Source organism: Heterodontus francisci, chromosome 17 (genome assembly GCF_036365525.1).
Source record: "Heterodontus francisci isolate sHetFra1 chromosome 17, sHetFra1.hap1, whole genome shotgun sequence".
NCBI lineage: Eukaryota > Metazoa > Chordata > Chondrichthyes > Heterodontiformes > Heterodontidae > Heterodontus > Heterodontus francisci.
The window spans coordinates 42914504-42933284 of NC_090387.1; the positions used below are offsets into that span (position 1 = coordinate 42914504).

At 41.0% G+C, this 18781-nt stretch overlaps 1 protein-coding gene across 15 annotated transcripts in view; it reads right to left on the minus strand.

Annotated features, from left to right (window-relative positions):
• The window catches only part of znf536 (zinc finger protein 536), a 599157-nt gene that overhangs the window by 112828 nt on the left and 467548 nt on the right, over positions 1-18781 (minus strand). For 12 of the 15 annotated variants that reach the window (XM_068049340.1, XM_068049335.1, XM_068049339.1 and 9 more), the window contains one exon: positions 6361-8022. In XM_068049340.1, the coding sequence (XP_067905441.1) occupies positions 6361-8022 (1662 nt within the window). Of the gene's footprint in view, positions 1-3532; positions 4779-6360; positions 8023-18781 lie in introns of those variants that run through there. The other 3 variants (XR_010976700.1, XM_068049346.1, XM_068049345.1) reach the window with 3 other exon arrangements.

Here is an 18781-nt window from a genome sequence, read left to right on the forward strand (position 1 = left end):
ACACAACTGGAATTGACTTCAAGCAATGCTTCCTCTGAATTTTAAACACTACCTCATTATCAGCAGCAAATATATAAGAAATGAAAACATAACCCATAATAAGTTTGTGTCCCGACTGCTATTCTTTGGTTCTGCACACATTTGACCTATTCCATCAATAGCCTCACTGTAACAAACCAGTGTAGTTAAGGAGAATCAGAATCAAATAACATGATTATATTAATGAATTTCATGTATGAGGCCATTTATATCATCACTTTGTTACGCCAATTTTTTTGTTGAATGCTAATTTTCTTTGGTCCACTGGCTGGACATCTGAATTTATATTTTTTTTTAAAAGACATTTTTAAAACATAAGCTGCCAGAAAAGTCATCCTTTCAAGCTTAAGATGATCACCTAGTTTGCAACACTGTATCCTTCGTTGCAAAGGACTGTGAGGAGGGAAATAAAATGTCTGCATTTCCTATCAAGAACCAAGACCCAGAAAGTTTAAATGAATGGCCTGTTCTCTCAGAAAACATGGAAATAGTGCTAACTGCTATGTTAGAATGACTTGAGTGACTGTCATGTGACAAGCCCCTCCTCATCTGTGGTTTTAAGCTGGTGTTTTCTCTGCAGCAGAGGAGAAGCAACTGCTTGTTGACTGACCACCTTTGCATACCTCTGTCTACAACCAGAAACCCCGTTGGAGGAAATCATACGCATCGCCGTCTCCAAGAGACTCACTGAACCAGTCATCTACCTCTTTAAACTAAAAGTCTCAGGACCACTGAATTCATCTCGAAGCCAGCCGAATCACCAAACTCCACAGACTGTATACCTTTTTTATGGACTCTAACTCAACCAATCTACCTTTCCCCATACTGTAACCTACTTGAGTGTGTGTAAACCTCTAGAGTGTGTACGTGAATGAAAGTTCGTTGTTTGTTATTTTTATTAGTTCAGTTTAAGTTCAATAAAGTTAACCTCTTTCTTTGTTAACTCAAGAAAACCTGTCTGATTAGTTCTTGTTATGATCATAGCAAGTAACTAATCAAATACCTACTGAACTTTCCAGTCCATCCACTTTAAGAAAGAATTAAACCTGTTGTGGTCAAACAAGGAGAGGGAAAAGAGGGAAAGCTTCAACCTCTCCTCACTTGACAGTAACAAACTAGTCTACCAATCAAGGATTAAGGTGCTATAGGCACTATCCATAATGAAATAATTAATGGAAAGCCAAAAGTAGAAATGAAGACTTGCCTGCTGGATTCCTTTAGCCCCATTACAGGATGTTAGAATTAAAGATCTGAATGTGACATATTTACAACTACCTTCACAATAACAGAATTGATACAATTAATGTATGTTTTATAGATGTAATGTAAATTCTGATTTGGAAAGAATAATATCAAATAGGAGTAAGGATTGTATTGCACTACCTGTAGCCTCTGTATTTAAAATGTACACACATTTTTGAATAACAAAATGGCTGAAGCAAGAAAGGACACTGCATGTTCTAAACCTTTGCTGTCATTGCAATATTAATCAAAATAGACTAGTGATCATGTGTTCGTGATAATAAAGACTAGCTGTCAATATGAGCTCACTGCCACTTTTCGCCTGCAATTCATAGATGTTTCATAAATAAAATGCAAACTACCTTTAATTCATATTATGATATACTCCAAAAAATGGTTACATTTACTGCATCACTATCTTAGCATTCAAGGTACTCCTGTTAAATTTAACACACTGTCTTAGAATGGTATTAGATTGGCAATGGTATAGTGTGATGTAAAAACAATAGAACCAGATTATATTGATAGTTGCAATTCAAACTGTAAATTGTAAGAAGATCAGCAATGAAGGTCTACTGCACATTCATACTTGTATTCTTGCTTGGAGCTTCACTCCCCTGATGACTAACTAATAGCATTATGAGTACTGGTGGGAACAGTGCTTTCCTCATAACATTAAAAAAAGTAAAAAAATACATTTGAAAGTGCACCAGATCATGCAGCAAACTTCCTGCAGTTATTTAAAACATGGCTATCCATCAGCTTCGAGCTTTACACTCCGATATGAATCCATGCTGTGTGAGACGATGCAACGAGGGAGGGGAAGGGGGAGAAAGATGCATCTCCCTTGTTTTTTTCTGGTATGGATTATGTTTCCATCTCTCCTCAAATTAAATCCCAGATTCACCTCTGACGTACCCCCCTCTCATTTGTTAAATGCAGTTTCACCTCAGGGAGAACCACAGGGACAATAGAAAAATAGGAATATTGGAACAGATGTAGGCCATTCCACCCCTTGAGCTTTTCTGCCATTCAATTGGATTATGGCTTATCTGTACCTCAACTCCATTTACTTGCCTTTATTCCATAATCCCGGGATACCCCTACCTAACACAAATCCATCAAGATTATGAGCAGAAATATTCTCACAACTCTTGCTTCAATGTGCTTGGAAGTCCAATTGCTCGCCTGACTCCTGAGCTATAATTTCAATAATTGTCTAACTATACAAGAAATGTTTGTCTATATGTACATTAAAGCTAATATAAAAGCATTATAGATTATTGAAGATGTCTGGAAAATTTGGGACTTTCAACTACACGTTTTCCCAACCGACATATTCAACTGCACTAATTTAATTGCTTTAGTACAAGGACCAAAACCAAATTCACTTTTTATTACTGGACACTCTGGCTATCATTAGTTCCTTGGAAGCCATGTAAAGTACATATTACTGTAAGATGAGCAATAGATTATGAAGAGCTTTACTTACATTAATGCAGGAGCCACAAGAAAGGTTTACAATACAAGAAACTAGGGTACAACAGATTAAAGACTGAATGTAAAATGCAAGTTATCGGTAAGTTTTTAAAGGCTCTGCTTCCAATGTGTTATCTTGTTTGTGGGAGCATAGGCCAGAGAGTCATGTGCAGCGATGGGAGCATCCAACTCTATTGTTCCAAATTTTCTCGTCATTAAAATGAATGACCAGAAAATTGTGAACCCTGCAAATCAGGCACACTGACTTGTACCAATCCTGTAAATTGAGCTCTTGACTCTGCACTGGAATCAGTCTATTACAATTAGCTCAATTTTATCAAAAATGTAAGATTTTTTTTAGGAGTAGGAAAACAGGATTGGTTCACAATGCCTGTCTCTTTTTGATTGATCTCAGCCTGCCTTTTCACCATTTTCCTCAATTTCTTCTCTCTCAGAAAAACATATAAGTTGCCTTCAAGCCCAATCACATCCTCTGGTAAATTCCACAAATTACTCCATTACTCTATGGAAAGAAACTCTGTTTGACTTCCCTTCTTACTCTTAAATTTTGTCTTGTAATGACTGTTACTATCAATCTGATGAAAGGTCATCGACCTGAAACATTAACTCTGTTTCTCTCTCCATAGATGCTGCCTGACCTACTGAGTATTTCCAGCATTTTCAGTTTTTATTTCAGACTTCCAGTGTCAGCAGTATTTTGCTTTATGTGGATTCCTTATCAGCATGGAAATCATAAACAATCTATTTTACACCTGAGGTTATTGGATACCAGGAAACCTACAAGGGTTCAGTCAGTATCATAATATTAAAAAAATTGTAACACTTTGTTATATGGCACTATCATCTTATGTACTTTCATCTCAATTCCTTAATCATTCATGTTATTTGCCTTATTATAAATTATTGTGCATTTACCCCAAATCCCCACACTAACAATTTTACGCAGTTCGTGGGCATGTCTTTAAAATATATACCAAATAAAATGATATATGTATTTATAAATTATATCAAGCTGCAGATAAAAGGCTGTAACACAATCACAGAACTCAGACGATTCAAAATGTTTGAGTGTCACACTGTACATTATGTCCATCACCCCTTCTTGGGTATGTTTCTTACATGCAGTTAATGCATATGTACAAATTACATAGTGAGATGCACCTTCTCTTTTCATCTGTCCCTTTTCCACATGCTTCTATCTTCATGCATCTTCTTTCAGCTACTTCCAGTGCATGACTATTTTTAGAGTTTCCACTTGTCTGTTTTTAAGTTAGCCAGTCCAGTATTTGTTCAAGCCAAATTTGAATTTCTCAGATGTAAAGCAGAGTTCAAAAGACTTTTTTTTAAAAGTAACAGGCCTTTTTCTCTATTTATGTCAGTGTCTCATGATATGGAAACATTAATTATTAAGGTTAGTATGCTTTCCAATCAGCATCAAAATGAATGTCAGAACTCAAGCCATGGCCCCACTCCATCTGGTTTTGAGCTTGGCAAAAGTTGGCAACATTAGCCATCTTGGCCGTTGGCAAACAATAAGTACACTTCTAGAATGAGACAGAGAGGGTTTTTCTTTTCTCTTCTCCAGCCCCAAATGCTCTATTATCATGAGGTATATACTCATACAATAATCTGATAACAAAAAAAATCATCATTCATATGATTTGATGGATTAATGTGACAGCAAAGCAGGTCATTCCAACTTATGACTGCTTCATTGGGAGGTAAGTGCTTTAACTACAGTACTTTCAGTGACACCGTAGTAATACTTTCAATTGTAGCTGACAACTACCTTAGATGAAATCTATACTTTATGACTTTATAAAAAATAAAAGCAAGTTTTGGGAATGAGTTGACATCAGTACAAATTTAAATAGCACTAAAAAAACATGCTGGGCACACTATACTGATCCTATCTTGGTTCTTGCAGAGTAACTCTTGTGAGCAATAAATGTTTTGTATATGGAACTGACTTTACAGACTTAGGATTGGCTTGACTGCTGAAAGACAAGAACAAGAATTAAGTTCATCAATCGTTCTGCCTATTTTGAGTTTAGCAAGGCAGTGCATATCAAGCTCATTACTACTATTCAATTAGATCTTCCAAGAGAAAGAAAGAAACCATTTTTGCCATTTGCTTATGGAACAATTGGCTGTTTGGAGAGCACCACTTCCTTTCCTTGTAGTCAACTGCATAAGATTATCACCACTTCATTAATCAGTTAAGATAATCTCAACTGAACTCTACTGTCCAAAATTTAGGATGCACTTTGGTCATTGGCTAATTATTGAAATATAATTAAATCTGTACACAAAATTAGAGTCAAAGTATGCATGTATATGACAGAAGTATGATAAGGAATGAAAGAAATAAGAAAGGCTTGCATTCATAGTGTGCCTAATCACATCTCTCAAAGTGTTTCACATGCAATGAATTACGTTGAAATGCAGTGAGTGTTTTTATGTAATCAAGATCCAAACATTTCAAATTTCTTCAACAGTACCTTGCAAACCCGTGACCTTTATTACCTAGAAGGACAAGGGCAGCAAGTGTAAGTTCCCCTCTAAGTCACACACCAGCCTGACTTGGAAATATATTGTCATTCCTTCATTGTCACTGTGCCAAAATCCTGGAACTCCCTACCTAACACCACTGTGGGAGTACCTTCACCACACAGACTGCTGCAGTTCAGTAGATGGTTCACCAGCACCTTCTCAAGGGCAATTAGGGATGGGCAATAAATGCTGACATTGCCAGCAATGCTCACATCCCATGAATGAATTAAACATTAAATGACTTTACCACTGCAAAGTGAACACTTTCTGCCTGAAAATTATGAGTTGTACAGTAGGTAAGGAACACCCAAGAAATGGATACCTGTCTAAAAAGTACTTTGATCTCAAGTGTATACATGAATCATTTGAAAAAAAAATCCGTAACATTTACTCTCTGAACATTTTTTCCATTTGTTGCAAGTTCTTTTCTAGGCCAGTAGACTTTGTACATTATGCAAATAGAATTGCATTCAGGAGATAAAAGATATATAAGTGGATTGTATGGTTAGGTTGCTGATAATGCTGGATTAGTGCTGCTATATGTATTGCATTTACCAGTGCTGGATCTATTCTGGCAAAACAGGCATCACAGCTAAAGACCAACTGAAAGGCTATAGAGTCCTTAACTAAACTACTACACAATTCCCTAGTTGTTCAGTAGAATGTAATGCTGATGCTTAACCAGTATTAGTAGCTATCTGTCAAATGAAGTGTGTCCCAAGTCTACTTCACTTCCATGGATAACTCTCCTAATAATCAAGCCTCCACCCCATTCTTTTGAAACTAATAACACCTCATAAGCTACTAAATTTCTACTGTGAACATCTATAATTATTGATCTGAAAGAGAATGGCTTCAATTTGATATGAAAACTTGAGAAAACAGAGGAGTCGACAGATCAGCAATATATAGAGTACCACAATATTGTGAATTTTATGCTCAAATTCCTTGAAGCCATGTCTCAAACGGGTTTTGCTGGGCAATGTGTTCATTGTATTTTAAAAGTTGGATTTATTTGACACCCACCTGATATGTCTGATCTCTTAGTGCTGCTGCTGCTGCTGATTGAACTATTTCCAATACCATTGAAAGCTGCCATGTTGTCTGTGCTGTAAGCTCTCAGAACTGAGAGCATGTTCATCTGCTGGTCCAGAAGCTGATGGTCGTGGACGTACTCCTGTTTGACCAGCCCTGGTGGAATATCGTGAGATGGCAGAAGATTTAAATTGTGCCAAGGTCCACCTTGAGGTTTACCCATGGAGCTCAGAAGACTCTGTGATCCTTGTGAAAGAGCTGCACTATGAATCGGATCTTCTTCATCAGAACTTTCTTCATCAGAGGTTAACGGTTGGCTCATGTCCACTAATGCATCTTGATCATCTACATCTTGACCATTTACAGACCCTGTGTCATCGCTGCATAGTTGATTACCTACTTCACCAGAAGGGCTCATGCTTGCAGCTCCTGGTGAAACAAGATTCAGCATATTTGCAGGTGGACATTTCTGTTCAGATTCATGAGCTGTACTCAAAATAGGTGTTCCTGGACCACCGACATTTGAATATTTGTTGAATTGTTTGTAAAAGTCTGTCACTAGAGAGCTCAGACTAGAGTCCATGGGATTAACAAAAGATTTCTTGGGATCTCCCAAAGAATCACTAGATTGATCTTGCTGTGATATCTTATCAGCAGAGGAATCAGCCTTCTCAAGTGATTTTGCAGCTATCAGATCTTTCTTAGTAACAACAGGAGAAACTGTTAAACAGGTTTTTTTTGCAATAGACGAAGGCTCTCCTTGAAGATCATTTCCATTTCCAGCAATTCCTAAAAGATTTTCTTTTCGTTTTGATTTTCCAAGGTGATTTGCTTGAAGGTGAAGAACCATTAATTCCATTGATGAAGTTGTGAAGGAACAGAATAAACACCCATGCCAAGTAATGTTATCCTGAATGGTAATGGTTGCACCAGGGATTGAGGCAGAATCATGTGACGGAGGTCTCACAGACAAATCCAGAGGTTCATATTGAGATTTTTCTGCTGCTGATCCAGATTTGGCAACTGATTTTTCTTCAGATGGCTGACCTTCAGCTCTTCCTTCACAATCTTCAGAGCCTGCATTCTTTGTGTGTTTCTCAGGTGTTGGTTTTGAGTTAGACTGTTTTACACTTGTGGTTTCATTATAGACTCTTTCCATCATTTCTTTTTCTTTCTCCAAAGATCTCAGTCCAAAAGTGTCAATAAAAGCTTGCAAAGACCCTTGAAAATTGACTCCATTTCCAGCCAGGCTCTGGAAAGCTCTGCTCAGATCAGAAAGACTTGGAGTTTCTTCACTACATACTTCAGAAGAACTTTTAAGATTTTCAGATTGCTGCTGTGATGTGACACCAGGTCCAAGTCCATGGCGTTCTGCAGAAGAAAGCACTCCCACAGGCCACTGCTGAGGAACCAAGCCACTCCTGAGCTCAGTTCCTGGCATGCCTTTCGTTACTCCTCTCAGTATTTCTGGCCTAATAAACATCTGACTTTTGTTTGCTGGCTCTTCAGAATGCTCTTGTTGTGTGTGAGACTGTCCCAAAAGAGGACTTGTTCCATTCTGCCGCTCCCGATGGTGGCGTTCTAAATGATACTTCAGGGATGCTGATTGGGTTCCAGCATAGTCGCAGTGAGGACACTTATACGGCTTTTCCCCTAAATAATTGAAAGAAAGTAATAAGCTTTTGTTTTTACACACAAATGTTCCACTCCAGTCTTTACTAAGAACAAGAAACTATTTTCTTTAGTATAGTGAAGAAAGAGAAAACATGGTTAAAAAAATAAATGAGTTTGAACATAAATCATTTCAAAGACTAAAACTTTACAGCATTCTATATAATATTGAAATGAATGATTTAAGACTTACAATGTAGTAAATCATGGATATAATTAGCAAATGGCATGCTGCACAGTAATTTATCATTATTTGTGAAGCACCATTCAAGAATTAATTTAACAATTTTCAGAAAATAGCACTGGTTCAAAAAATACTTCTGTGGTTCAAAGTGCATTCAATGCATAGTGTAAATAAAACATTTTTAAACATGCAGAACAGTTTGTGCACATTTGTATCCATTTTCAATTCAGATTTGCATTTGCACTGGTTTGAAAAATGTTTAAAAGAAAAATAAAAGGAGCATTATACTGTGATCATGGGATTCTTAGAATAATCACCTCAAATTATCTGGTTTATGCATATATTTCCATATTTCTCTGTTTTGAAGGTATATGGATTTCATTCATACATTATGATAATGCTCATGTTATTGGATTTTTCAGCAGATCATTTTCCTCCACTTCCTTTTCCAATTACATTATTCTTTAAAATAGAATATTGTGGACTAAAAGGATATGGAATATAATCATTGCATTCCATCCATTACACCCTAATCAACCTCTGCCAATGAGTTTCTGTTGTGGTTAAAATCTCTTATAAATCAAAAACAAAGCAAAATGGATTGAATAGTCTCTAATTAAAACTCATCCTTTCATGTTCTCTAATCTGAAGCAATGGGAGTATAAGAACGCTGCCCTAGACTGAATGAATGCAATAAGTAAAGTCTGAACTCCAAACTCTTCCCCAGCCAATGAAACTGCAGTACATCTCAGTTGTTTACAGTAATAAAACCAGAAAATGTTGGAAACACTCAGCAGGTCAGGCACCATCGGTGGACAGAAACAGAATTAATGTTTCAAGTCAATGACCTTTTATCAAACGTTAACCTGAATAGTTAATTCTGTTTCTCTTTCTCCACTGATGCTGCCTGACATGCTGAGTATTTCTAGCATTTTCTGTTTTTATTTCAGATTTCCAGCAACTGCAGTATTTTGCTTTTGTGTCATTTGTTTACAGCAATGTATTTTTTTTAACATCGACTGCATGGTTTCATCTAAAAAAATGCTCCATGTAAAACACATAAAGATGGTCAGAATTTTTCCAATGGCTCATAAAGTTGCTACCCTATTCTTAATGGTTTTACTTTGCCATTCAATGTTAACAGATAAAGCCATTTGATATTTTGTCTAGAAATTCAATGGTACCACGTCCAAGCATCCAATGGTGCGTGGGCCGTGTACACACATTATCTGTGTTATGCCAATGTGCTTTGTTGAATGATAACTTTCTTTAATCCACTGACTGGAGATGTGAATTTATTTTTTTTAAAGACATTTTTTAAAGACCAGCTAAAAGGATGATTTTGCTAGCAGCTTATGTTGGCTACCTAATTTGCAACACTGTATCCTACACTGCAATGCTTATGAGGAGAGAGACAAAATGTCTGCTAATTCTCTAGCAAGAACCAAGACCCAGGAAGTTTAAAGTAACTGCTTATTCTTTTTTGCAAGAGAGAAATATTGCTAACTGCTATGTTTTGAATGATTGAGTGACTGTCATGTGACAAGCCCACCCCATCTGTGGTCTTAAGCTGGTGTTTTCTCTGTAGTAGAGGAGAAGCAACTGGACTCTGACATGAGCAGACCTTAAAGGTGGGGCGGGGGGGGGGGGGGGGGTGGGGTGGGGGGCGGTGGTCTCTCTCTCCATTCCAGCTTGAACGCTTTCAAATCCTGCTTGTTGACTGGCCATCTTTGCATACTCCGGCTACAATCAGAAATCATCCACAACGCTATCTCCAAAAGACTCACTGAACCAGTCATCTACCTCTTCAAACTAAAAGCTTCAGGACCACTGAATTCAGCTAGAAGCCAGCCGACTCACCCAAGTCCACAGACTGTATACCTTTTTATGGACTCTAATTCAACCAAACGACCTTTCCCCACTCTGTAATGTATTTGTGTGTGTGTAAATCTCTAGTGTGTGTGTGTGAGAGTGAAAGTTGGCGCGTTGTTTGTTAGGAAAAAAGGAACATAGGAAGATAGGAACAGGAGTAGGCCATTCAGCCCCCCTCGAGCCTGTCCCGCCATTCAATGAGATCATGGCAGATCTGCGGCCTAACTCCATATACCTGCCTTTGGCCCATATCCCTTAATATCTTTGCTTAACAAAAATCTATCTATCTCAGATTTAAAATTAACAACTGTTCTAGCTTCAACTGCTGTTTGTAGGAGAGAGTTCCAAACCTCTACCACCCTTTGCGTTAAGAAGTGCTTCCTAACATCTCTCCTGAATGGTCTGGTCCTAATTTTTAGACTATGCGTCCTAGTTTCAGAATCTCCAACCAGTGGAAATAGTTTATCTTTATCTAGCCTATTAATTTATTAGTTCGGTTTAGGTACAATAAAGTTAACCTCTTTCTTTGTTAACTCAAGAAAACCTGTCCGATTAGTCCTTTTTTTTTAAGAGATACAGCACTGAAACAGGCCCTTCGGCCCACTGAGTCTGTGCCGACCATTAACCACCCATTTATATTAATCCTACACTAATCCCATATTCCTACCACATCCTCACCTGTCCCTATATTCCCCTACCACCTACCTATACTAGGGGCAATTTATAATGGCCAACTTACCTATCAACCTGCAAGTCTTTTGGCTGTGGGAGGAAACCGGAGCACCCGGAGGAAACCCACGCAGACACAGGGAGAACTTGCAAACTCCACACAGGCAGTACCCAGAATTGTTATGATCATAGCAAGTAAATAATCAAACACCTACTGAATTGGCCAGTACATCCACTTTAAGAAAGAATTAAACCTGTTGTGGTCAAACAAGGAGATGGAAAAGAGGGAAGCCCGTCGACCTCACTTGACCGTAACACCTGCCAGAAGTGAGTTGGCCACCATATTGGTAAAAGTAGAAAAAGAGATGTCCAGGGCCCGCATTGGAAACAGAAGTTAGGGCCTTTGCATATGCTTATAGGGGGATTAAAGCCTGTTTTAAGGCACCCTTTGCAAAATTAGGCTGCCTTAACACAACTGGCATGGGAAATGTGATGTGCATTTGGCCTAACCAGCAGACCTTAAAGAGACCACTGGAGGCTCCCACTAAAAAGGTAAAAAAAAGCTTACTTGGAGCCAATGGCCAATTACCAGTTCAACAACAACTTATATTTATGATGTGGAAAATGAAGGGTTAATAGGGTTACTAAGGTTCACACAGCTGAAATTGTTTTTCTTTTCCTGAATCTTTTCCATCATGAGGCCTTGGTCTGTTTATCTGTTGTAAGAGATAGAATTAGGGAGGGCGAAATTGCAAAGAAAACTAGTATTAAAAAGTGTTGAAAAGAAGTGCATAAGCCATAGTAAGATAACAAAATATGGATTTATGAGTAACCAGCTATATTAGTTTCATATAAAGTTATTGTATAAATATCTCTGCTGTAACCATGACTTTTTTGAGAGACTTTGGCATGCTGAAGGCTGCCCCTACATGCTGGAAATAAAGATCTTTCCGAGTTCAACGCACTCCTGACTCTGAAGTGGCTTTCATTCCACAACAACTTGCCATAGTCGGCAGGATCCACTGACGGTCCCGACTAAAGGAGATCCCTGCGGACAGCAGACACCAGAGGGTGAGTACATTTTATTTAATACCACCCAACGTTTTATTAGATCTGACTGACTGCTGAGAATTCCTGGGGACCTCAGGGATCATGAACATTTGAAAAGGGTCAGAGCGACTGAATGAGAAAAAAGGGTAAGGAGGTAATGTTGTATCTAGTATCGCTGACAGCCAACGGACTGGCTGGAGGTGGGAGGCTTAGCAGGTACACCTCTCAGGTGAAGAGCCTCGTGAATTGTGTTTAGGCACCCCGACCGACTGACTGGTCATGGTGGGAATGCTTAGAAGGTGCCCCAAAGAGCTTTGTGCACGGGGTCGCGGATGCGGGAAAAGAGACAGGTTACAATAGATAGGTTACAAGTGTTCAAAGGGCGAGAGCCGGAGTAGGAAAGTGAGAGATATCAGGTTGAGGAAAGAGGGACAACTTAAACAAGAAAATTTTAGTGAACTTTAAAGTGAGCAAAAGCAAGTTACTGTGTCTTTTGTTCGAGTCTGTATGAACTTTGGAAGCTTCTATGAATTAACGTCCTTATCTGTGTAGCTTGTGTTCTGCAGAGCTAACAGTCATTAACCCTTTGTAGTCTGGCTTTAATGTTGAAAGTATAAGTCTGTTACTTGTTCTATTTTTGCATGTTTATATTACCGTGGGAACCTGGAGTCATGTTTTGGTTGTGAACTGGTTGAACCTATATGTTCCTTGGGCTTGGGACTGGGAATTTAATGCAGATTTTTGGTACTTTGAATTCACAACCCATTACAGGAATTTCGAAGTAGTTTAGAATTAAAAAGCGTGAATATGATCAATGAGTGTGCACCCAGAAATGGGGATATAAAAACTGAATTACATTTTAAATTAAAGATGCTGATATAATGTTTTATTCTTTTTTTATTCTTATTTTAAAAGTTGGCTTTGCAACTGTGAAAAAGCAATGAACAATTTTGTAAGAGATAAGCTTCAGCCTTGAAGGCTTGAAGATGCCTGGCAGAAATCCAATTTGAAGTTTTAAAACACTTTGCTTTAAAGTCTACTATTGCCTTTTTGCAGTTTAAATTCAAGACATGCCTTACTGACTTTTTAAGTAACAAACATCAGGAATTGGAAATTGGTTTAAGGAAGAGAAAAGATAAATAAAGGAGATATGGGAAAGATTCTGTCTATTTAAAGTTTGTTTAAGAGGCTGGTGTTAAGTCTTTTGTTGTAAGAATGTTCAATAACTTTTTCTTTAGTTTTTTTGGTTTTATTACAGTAATTTGAAAAGGCGCCTGAAGAAAGAACATGAAAAATGATGTAATTTACTTTGCTATTCTGTTGTGTGTGTAGTTAATAAGCATTGGTCTGAATTAAGCTTAAATTATTAAGGTTACCTGACCTGGAGTTACTTTTAAGAAACAAAGATGTCATCAAAGAAAAAGAGCAAGCAAACAAAATATGGTAATGTCTGGAATCAAATGGAAATGTTTGATTTCTGTTTGAAAGTTATTATAAATATTGGACTGCAGAGTTTCTCCAGGGCTCATGAATGTAATAGAATGATAATTAATGGGAATTGGAAGTTAGATCTGACTGATGCAAGAGCTAATAAAGGAACTTTGGGGACAAACAATGGTGAAATTAGAATTCAAACCATTAAATTAATACGGTGTAGAATTTCCAAGAAGTCCATAACTTTCCAGTGAAAGTCAGGAAAGTGTAGAAAAGAGTGGTAATTTGATAGCTTTCTCTTGGAGATATATGTATCCTTGCCTATGAATATTTTTTTAAAACGAGAACCGCATTTGATAGTCTGGCCACTGTCTGAGACATCAGGAGCATGCAGGGGGAGATAAGAAAAGATCTCAGACAGACACCACATCCCTGCTTTTTTTGATCTTGTGATAAGATCACCTGAGAGTCGAAAATGTGTGGCATGGTATTGGGATACCCGTGTAAGAGTGCAGATGTAATTTGTTACATGTGAAGCAACTAACATGCAAAATGCATGGTGAAATGCACTGAAGAACAGGTCTCAGACATGCATAGCAACTTGACCAACAGCATGGCATGAAATGGTTAATGTGGCCAGTAGAGTGAGATAACATTTTAAATTATCAAGGCATTTGACACATACTGCATAAGGAAAATGACTTTACAATAATCAGGATAAATTAAACACATTGGTAATGGTCAGAGAGAGTAAAATTAAAGTTCAGAGAGACAGCTGAGGGGCTAGGAAGATACTTAGCAAAATTTATCCACAAGATCTTCACAGAAACACTTAGTAAAAATGATGCAGAATAATGACAGTAGAATGCAGGCAATACAACGGCTAAGCAAACCACAATGGTGGGACGCTGTATATAATGTAGGACAACACTCATGGCTCTGGACCCTATCCATGTTTATGATATTAACACAGGCCATAGTAACAGTAGTAGAACTCTGCATGCTCTCCTATTTTAGGCGCCTTGTACGACAAGTCCATTACAAGAAACTGAGCTTGTGGCTTTTCTCGAAAATAGTAAAATAGTTAATGAGGGGTCGACAAGGATATCTTCCCCTCAACCAGAGGAACTATAAGATCATTAGGTTACTAAAACATTACTAACCAGAATACTAATTGTTAAAATCTAGCTATTATAAACTAACATTTAGCTTTATTAGAATCCTTCTTTGTAGTATCGTAAAGTGGAAAAATTGTATAGTAATACAGGAACATACAGGAGTAGGCCATTCAGTCCATCGAGCCTGCCCCGCCATTCAATACAATCATGACTGATCATCCACTTTAATGCCTTTTTCCCACACTATCCTCATATCCCCTTATCCCTAATAGATCATTTCACTAGGTGGGTAGAAGCGTTTCTGACGCGGAACTGCACAGCAGACATGGTTGCTGGGATACTGGCAGAAGAAGTGATACCACAGTGGGGAGCTCCCCTGCAGATAGATTCTGACCAAGGAACAAATTTTACAGGCAAGGTTATGAAAACCGCATGTATACTGCTGGGGGTAAAACAAAGATTTCACATACCCCACCACCCCCAAAGCTCTGGAATGGTAGAGCATATGAATCGGACTTTAAAAATTGCTATCTCAAAAGCAATTGCGATTACAGGTTGATGTAATCCCAGCAGTGCTGATGAGGCTACAAGCAACTCCTAACTGAGCATTAAGATTAACCCCTTATGAATTAATGACTGGAAGGGCTACGAGACTCCCTGAGGGAATTGTAAGAGGGAGTGGTGAAACAGGACCACTAAAAGATAGTATTACATGCTATGTGAGGGAACTGTGTAAGCAACTCCGAGGTATGAAAGCAGAAGTGAAACAGCAACAAGAGGTCACTGATACGGATCGACTGGAACCCAAGCATAAGTTGCCCAAACTCCCTGAGGTAGGAGACAGAGAAATGGTACAGGGTAGTGCCATCTGAACCAGGACTGGCACCCCGCTGGATGGGACCCTACTTTGTCCTGATGACCAGCGACATTTGTGTATGTTTGAACATGCTGGGAGGAAGCAGGTGAAAACATTGGACTCAGGTTATTCAACTCACATTCTGTTTCTGCCAACAGGAGAGCCAGCAGCAGATCTCTTGATTATTTCATTTCAGGTAAACCACTAGAGCAATGGCAGTCTTGTGGACATCAACGATGGTGATCACTCTCTTGGCAACTCAGCAGCATGGGAGGCGCCCTCCATGCACATCAACAAGAATACCTGTCTGCATCCTGGGCAGTACATACAACTGCCTCAGGGAGGTGAACGGGAATAGATAAAGAAACCTAATGTGTGGATCTCAGACAAGATCACCGCAAGTACCCACACGACCCAAGTAGTATGTCTACCAGATTCAGACCTGACAAGGAACAGCCCAGCAGTCACCGTGCAGCAACCTGGCATGACAGTCCGTCTACCAAACCCAGGGTGTGAAAAGGTTACAATATTTTACAATCAGGCAAAGGGTGATGTGTTAGGATGATCTTTTTCTACCGCAGGCATGTGAAGAACCAAAGGGTTGTTGCATACCTTTAGGCCAGTCTGATATAACATTTAGCGATAGTTCAGATGGGTTGGTAGATATAACTGGGATGACAGCAACTCAGGACTCGTAGAATATTGGTTTGGGTGCAGACTGAATTATGCTCCAAACATAATTTTTTTTTCACTGGAGTCGAGGTGCGATCAGGATGGACCAATTTGCCTCCATTCATATGGGAGCCAGGACTCGAAGGACAATATTGTCAAGAATTGTGTATTGATGTTATTAACCGGCTAGGATATACTAATGTAAGATGCTTTAATCTAAGGCTGCATTTGCTGACAACACTGCCACTAGGTGGCACTGCAGTGGCACATGTGCAAAGGCAGCATATGCCACGTAAACGTCACAGTCTGCGACTTCAGGCAGCTGCCAGGACTAAAGATGGTGCTGCTCAAATAATCACAGGAAGGCAACCTGACCTTAACACATGGCAGCACATAACGGGGGGAGGGAGAGCGAGCAAGCGAGCGTAGCGGGCCGGAGGGAGGTGAGTGGGCCGGGGACGGTGGGGTGGGGTGGGGGGGGGGGGGGAGCGGAGCAGGCTGGGGACAGGCGGGGGGTGGGGGGGTGGGGGAGCAGGCCGGGGATGGTGGGGGGGAGTGGACCGGCCAAAAGAACAGACTGGCCGGAGAGAGCAGCGAGGGTAGGGAGGTGGGGGAGCGGAGCGGCCGGAGAGAGCAGCGAGGGTGAGGTGGTGGGGGAACGGAGTGGCCGGAGAGAGCAGCGAGGGTGGGGAGGTGAGGGAGCGGAGCGGCCAGAGAGAGCAGCGAGGGTGGGGCGGTGGGGGAGCGGAGCAGGCGGAGAGAGCAGCGAAGGTGGGGTGGTGGAGGAGCGGAGTGGCCGGAGAGAGCAGCGAGGGTGGGGAGGTGGGGGAGCAGAGCGGCCGGAGAGAGCAGCGAGGGTGGGGTGGTGGGGGAGCGGAGGGGCCGGAGAGAGCAGCGAGGGTGGGGAGGTGGGGGAGCGGAGCGGCCGGAGAGAGCAGTGAGGGTGGGGTGGTGGGGGAGCGGTGCGGCCGGAGAGAGCAGCGAGGGTGGGGAGGTGGGGGAGTGGAGCGGCTGGAGAGAGCAGTGAGGGTGGGGTGTTGGGGGAATGGAGTGGCTGGAGAGATCAGTGAGGGTGGGGAGGTGGGGGAGCGGAGCGGCCGGAGAGAGCAGTGTGTGGGGTGGTGGGGGAGCGGAGCGGCTGGAGAGAGCAGCGAGGTGGGGGGGGGGAGGGAGCAGAGCAGAGGGAGAGATCAGCGACGACGGCAGCGGAGAGGCCGAAAGAGCAGAGGGGGAGGAGCGGAGCTTGACACATGCATGAATTTCCGTTGGCATTTCATTGCTGTATGCGTAAAGTGCATACGCAGAGGCCGACCAGGCGCGTTTCCCAAAACTGCACACCTCATGCGATGACGCCATCGGCGCGTGCGCTAACCAGTCCTGGCAAGTCGGAACGCAGCACACACGCAGAGAGCACGCGCCCATCTGTGCATGGGCGCACCTCGGCGCTGCCTGATGACATCAGTGGCCAGCTGTGTTGTTAGGAATCACTTTGTTAATCTAACGACATGTGGTTCTAGGAAGCCGACACAGTGTCCCCCAGTGTGTTGCCTCCGAGGACGGCATGATAAGGAACACAAAGATTTTAGTGCATGATGTTACCATGATTACATTAGAAGTGACTATAATTTAAGTCGTGTAATTCCCACATTAAAGGCCAACTGCAGTAACCACTCTGAGTCAATGGTCTGGGCAGAGCACAAATTGAAGTAGCTGATCAGTGATTATAAGAATTGAATAGCCCCTGGAACAAAGAACCCACTGAGGAGGAAGAAGTGGAGCATATTTGGCGCCTGTTCGGCAGTACTAACTTGGTCCTAAATTCAAGGGGTATGTCAAATATCAATGATTATGCCCTATGGGTGGCGCGAGAAAGTGCTAAAAGCTTGCAATTTATGGTCTGAGGGACAGAATATGCACTCATAGCCGTAGATCTGCAAGGAACAGGGTTAGTGAAAGGGTTAGCTTTGCTGGAATAAGCCATAATGAATTAGACTGGTTCACAGTCTAAGGGACAGGCCTGCAATGTACTGGCTTGAGACTTAATTGGCAACATAGAATTGGATATCGAGGATATTCAATTCGGCACTGTGCCCAGACACACACACACACAGGAAGGTTAGTGGCCTAAGTTTGATTAATTTGGAACCAGGTAGAGAAGAACTACTAATGACCAGACCGACTAGTGGTGGTAGGGAAGACAAGTTCAAGTTTCTGCTGATAATGCCACAAGGCACTAAGAACAGTACATATCCAAAGGCAAAATGGAACAGAATCTCTAGGAGTGGTCTAGGGTGAAACGGTGTATAAAGTGGAATCATATGCTTATGTAGCGAGTGGGACTAATGGCATTTTGACCACGGACAAGTGTTGTACTGAGTCACAACATTATATAGCGTGCACATGTAACACTCTAAGATCTATAGATGGCAATTCTGTGGTAGTGGTTACGGTTGAATCCATGAAGGGAGGGTTCAAGGCGGTTCAGGCGTCCCCAACCCAGGTGTTTCCTGACTGACGAGAAGAGTTACCTCTATGGAGGATAGGTATGTGCAAATAATCACCTGTTCTGTCCCCAAGTTGCAGACTCATTTACCTTGGGAGGCTATCACCTGGCAGGAAGGACCCTGACACATATGGTCTTCAGCCCTTGGTGGGATGATAAGCTGAGTGTAGATGATGCACCAGGGAAGACGGCTTGAAAAGCAGTCAAAAGGGCTTTGGCCACAGTCATTGGTCACATCGATTGAAGTTGGCAGGCCATCACACAGGGAAGAGTACAGGTGGACTTAGCCAAGGGAAATGCAAAGGTACTGGGGGACTCAGCCAGCGCCAGTGCCACAGCCAGAAATGTGGCAGCCATCCTCTTGCCACCCCCAGAAAAGCGAA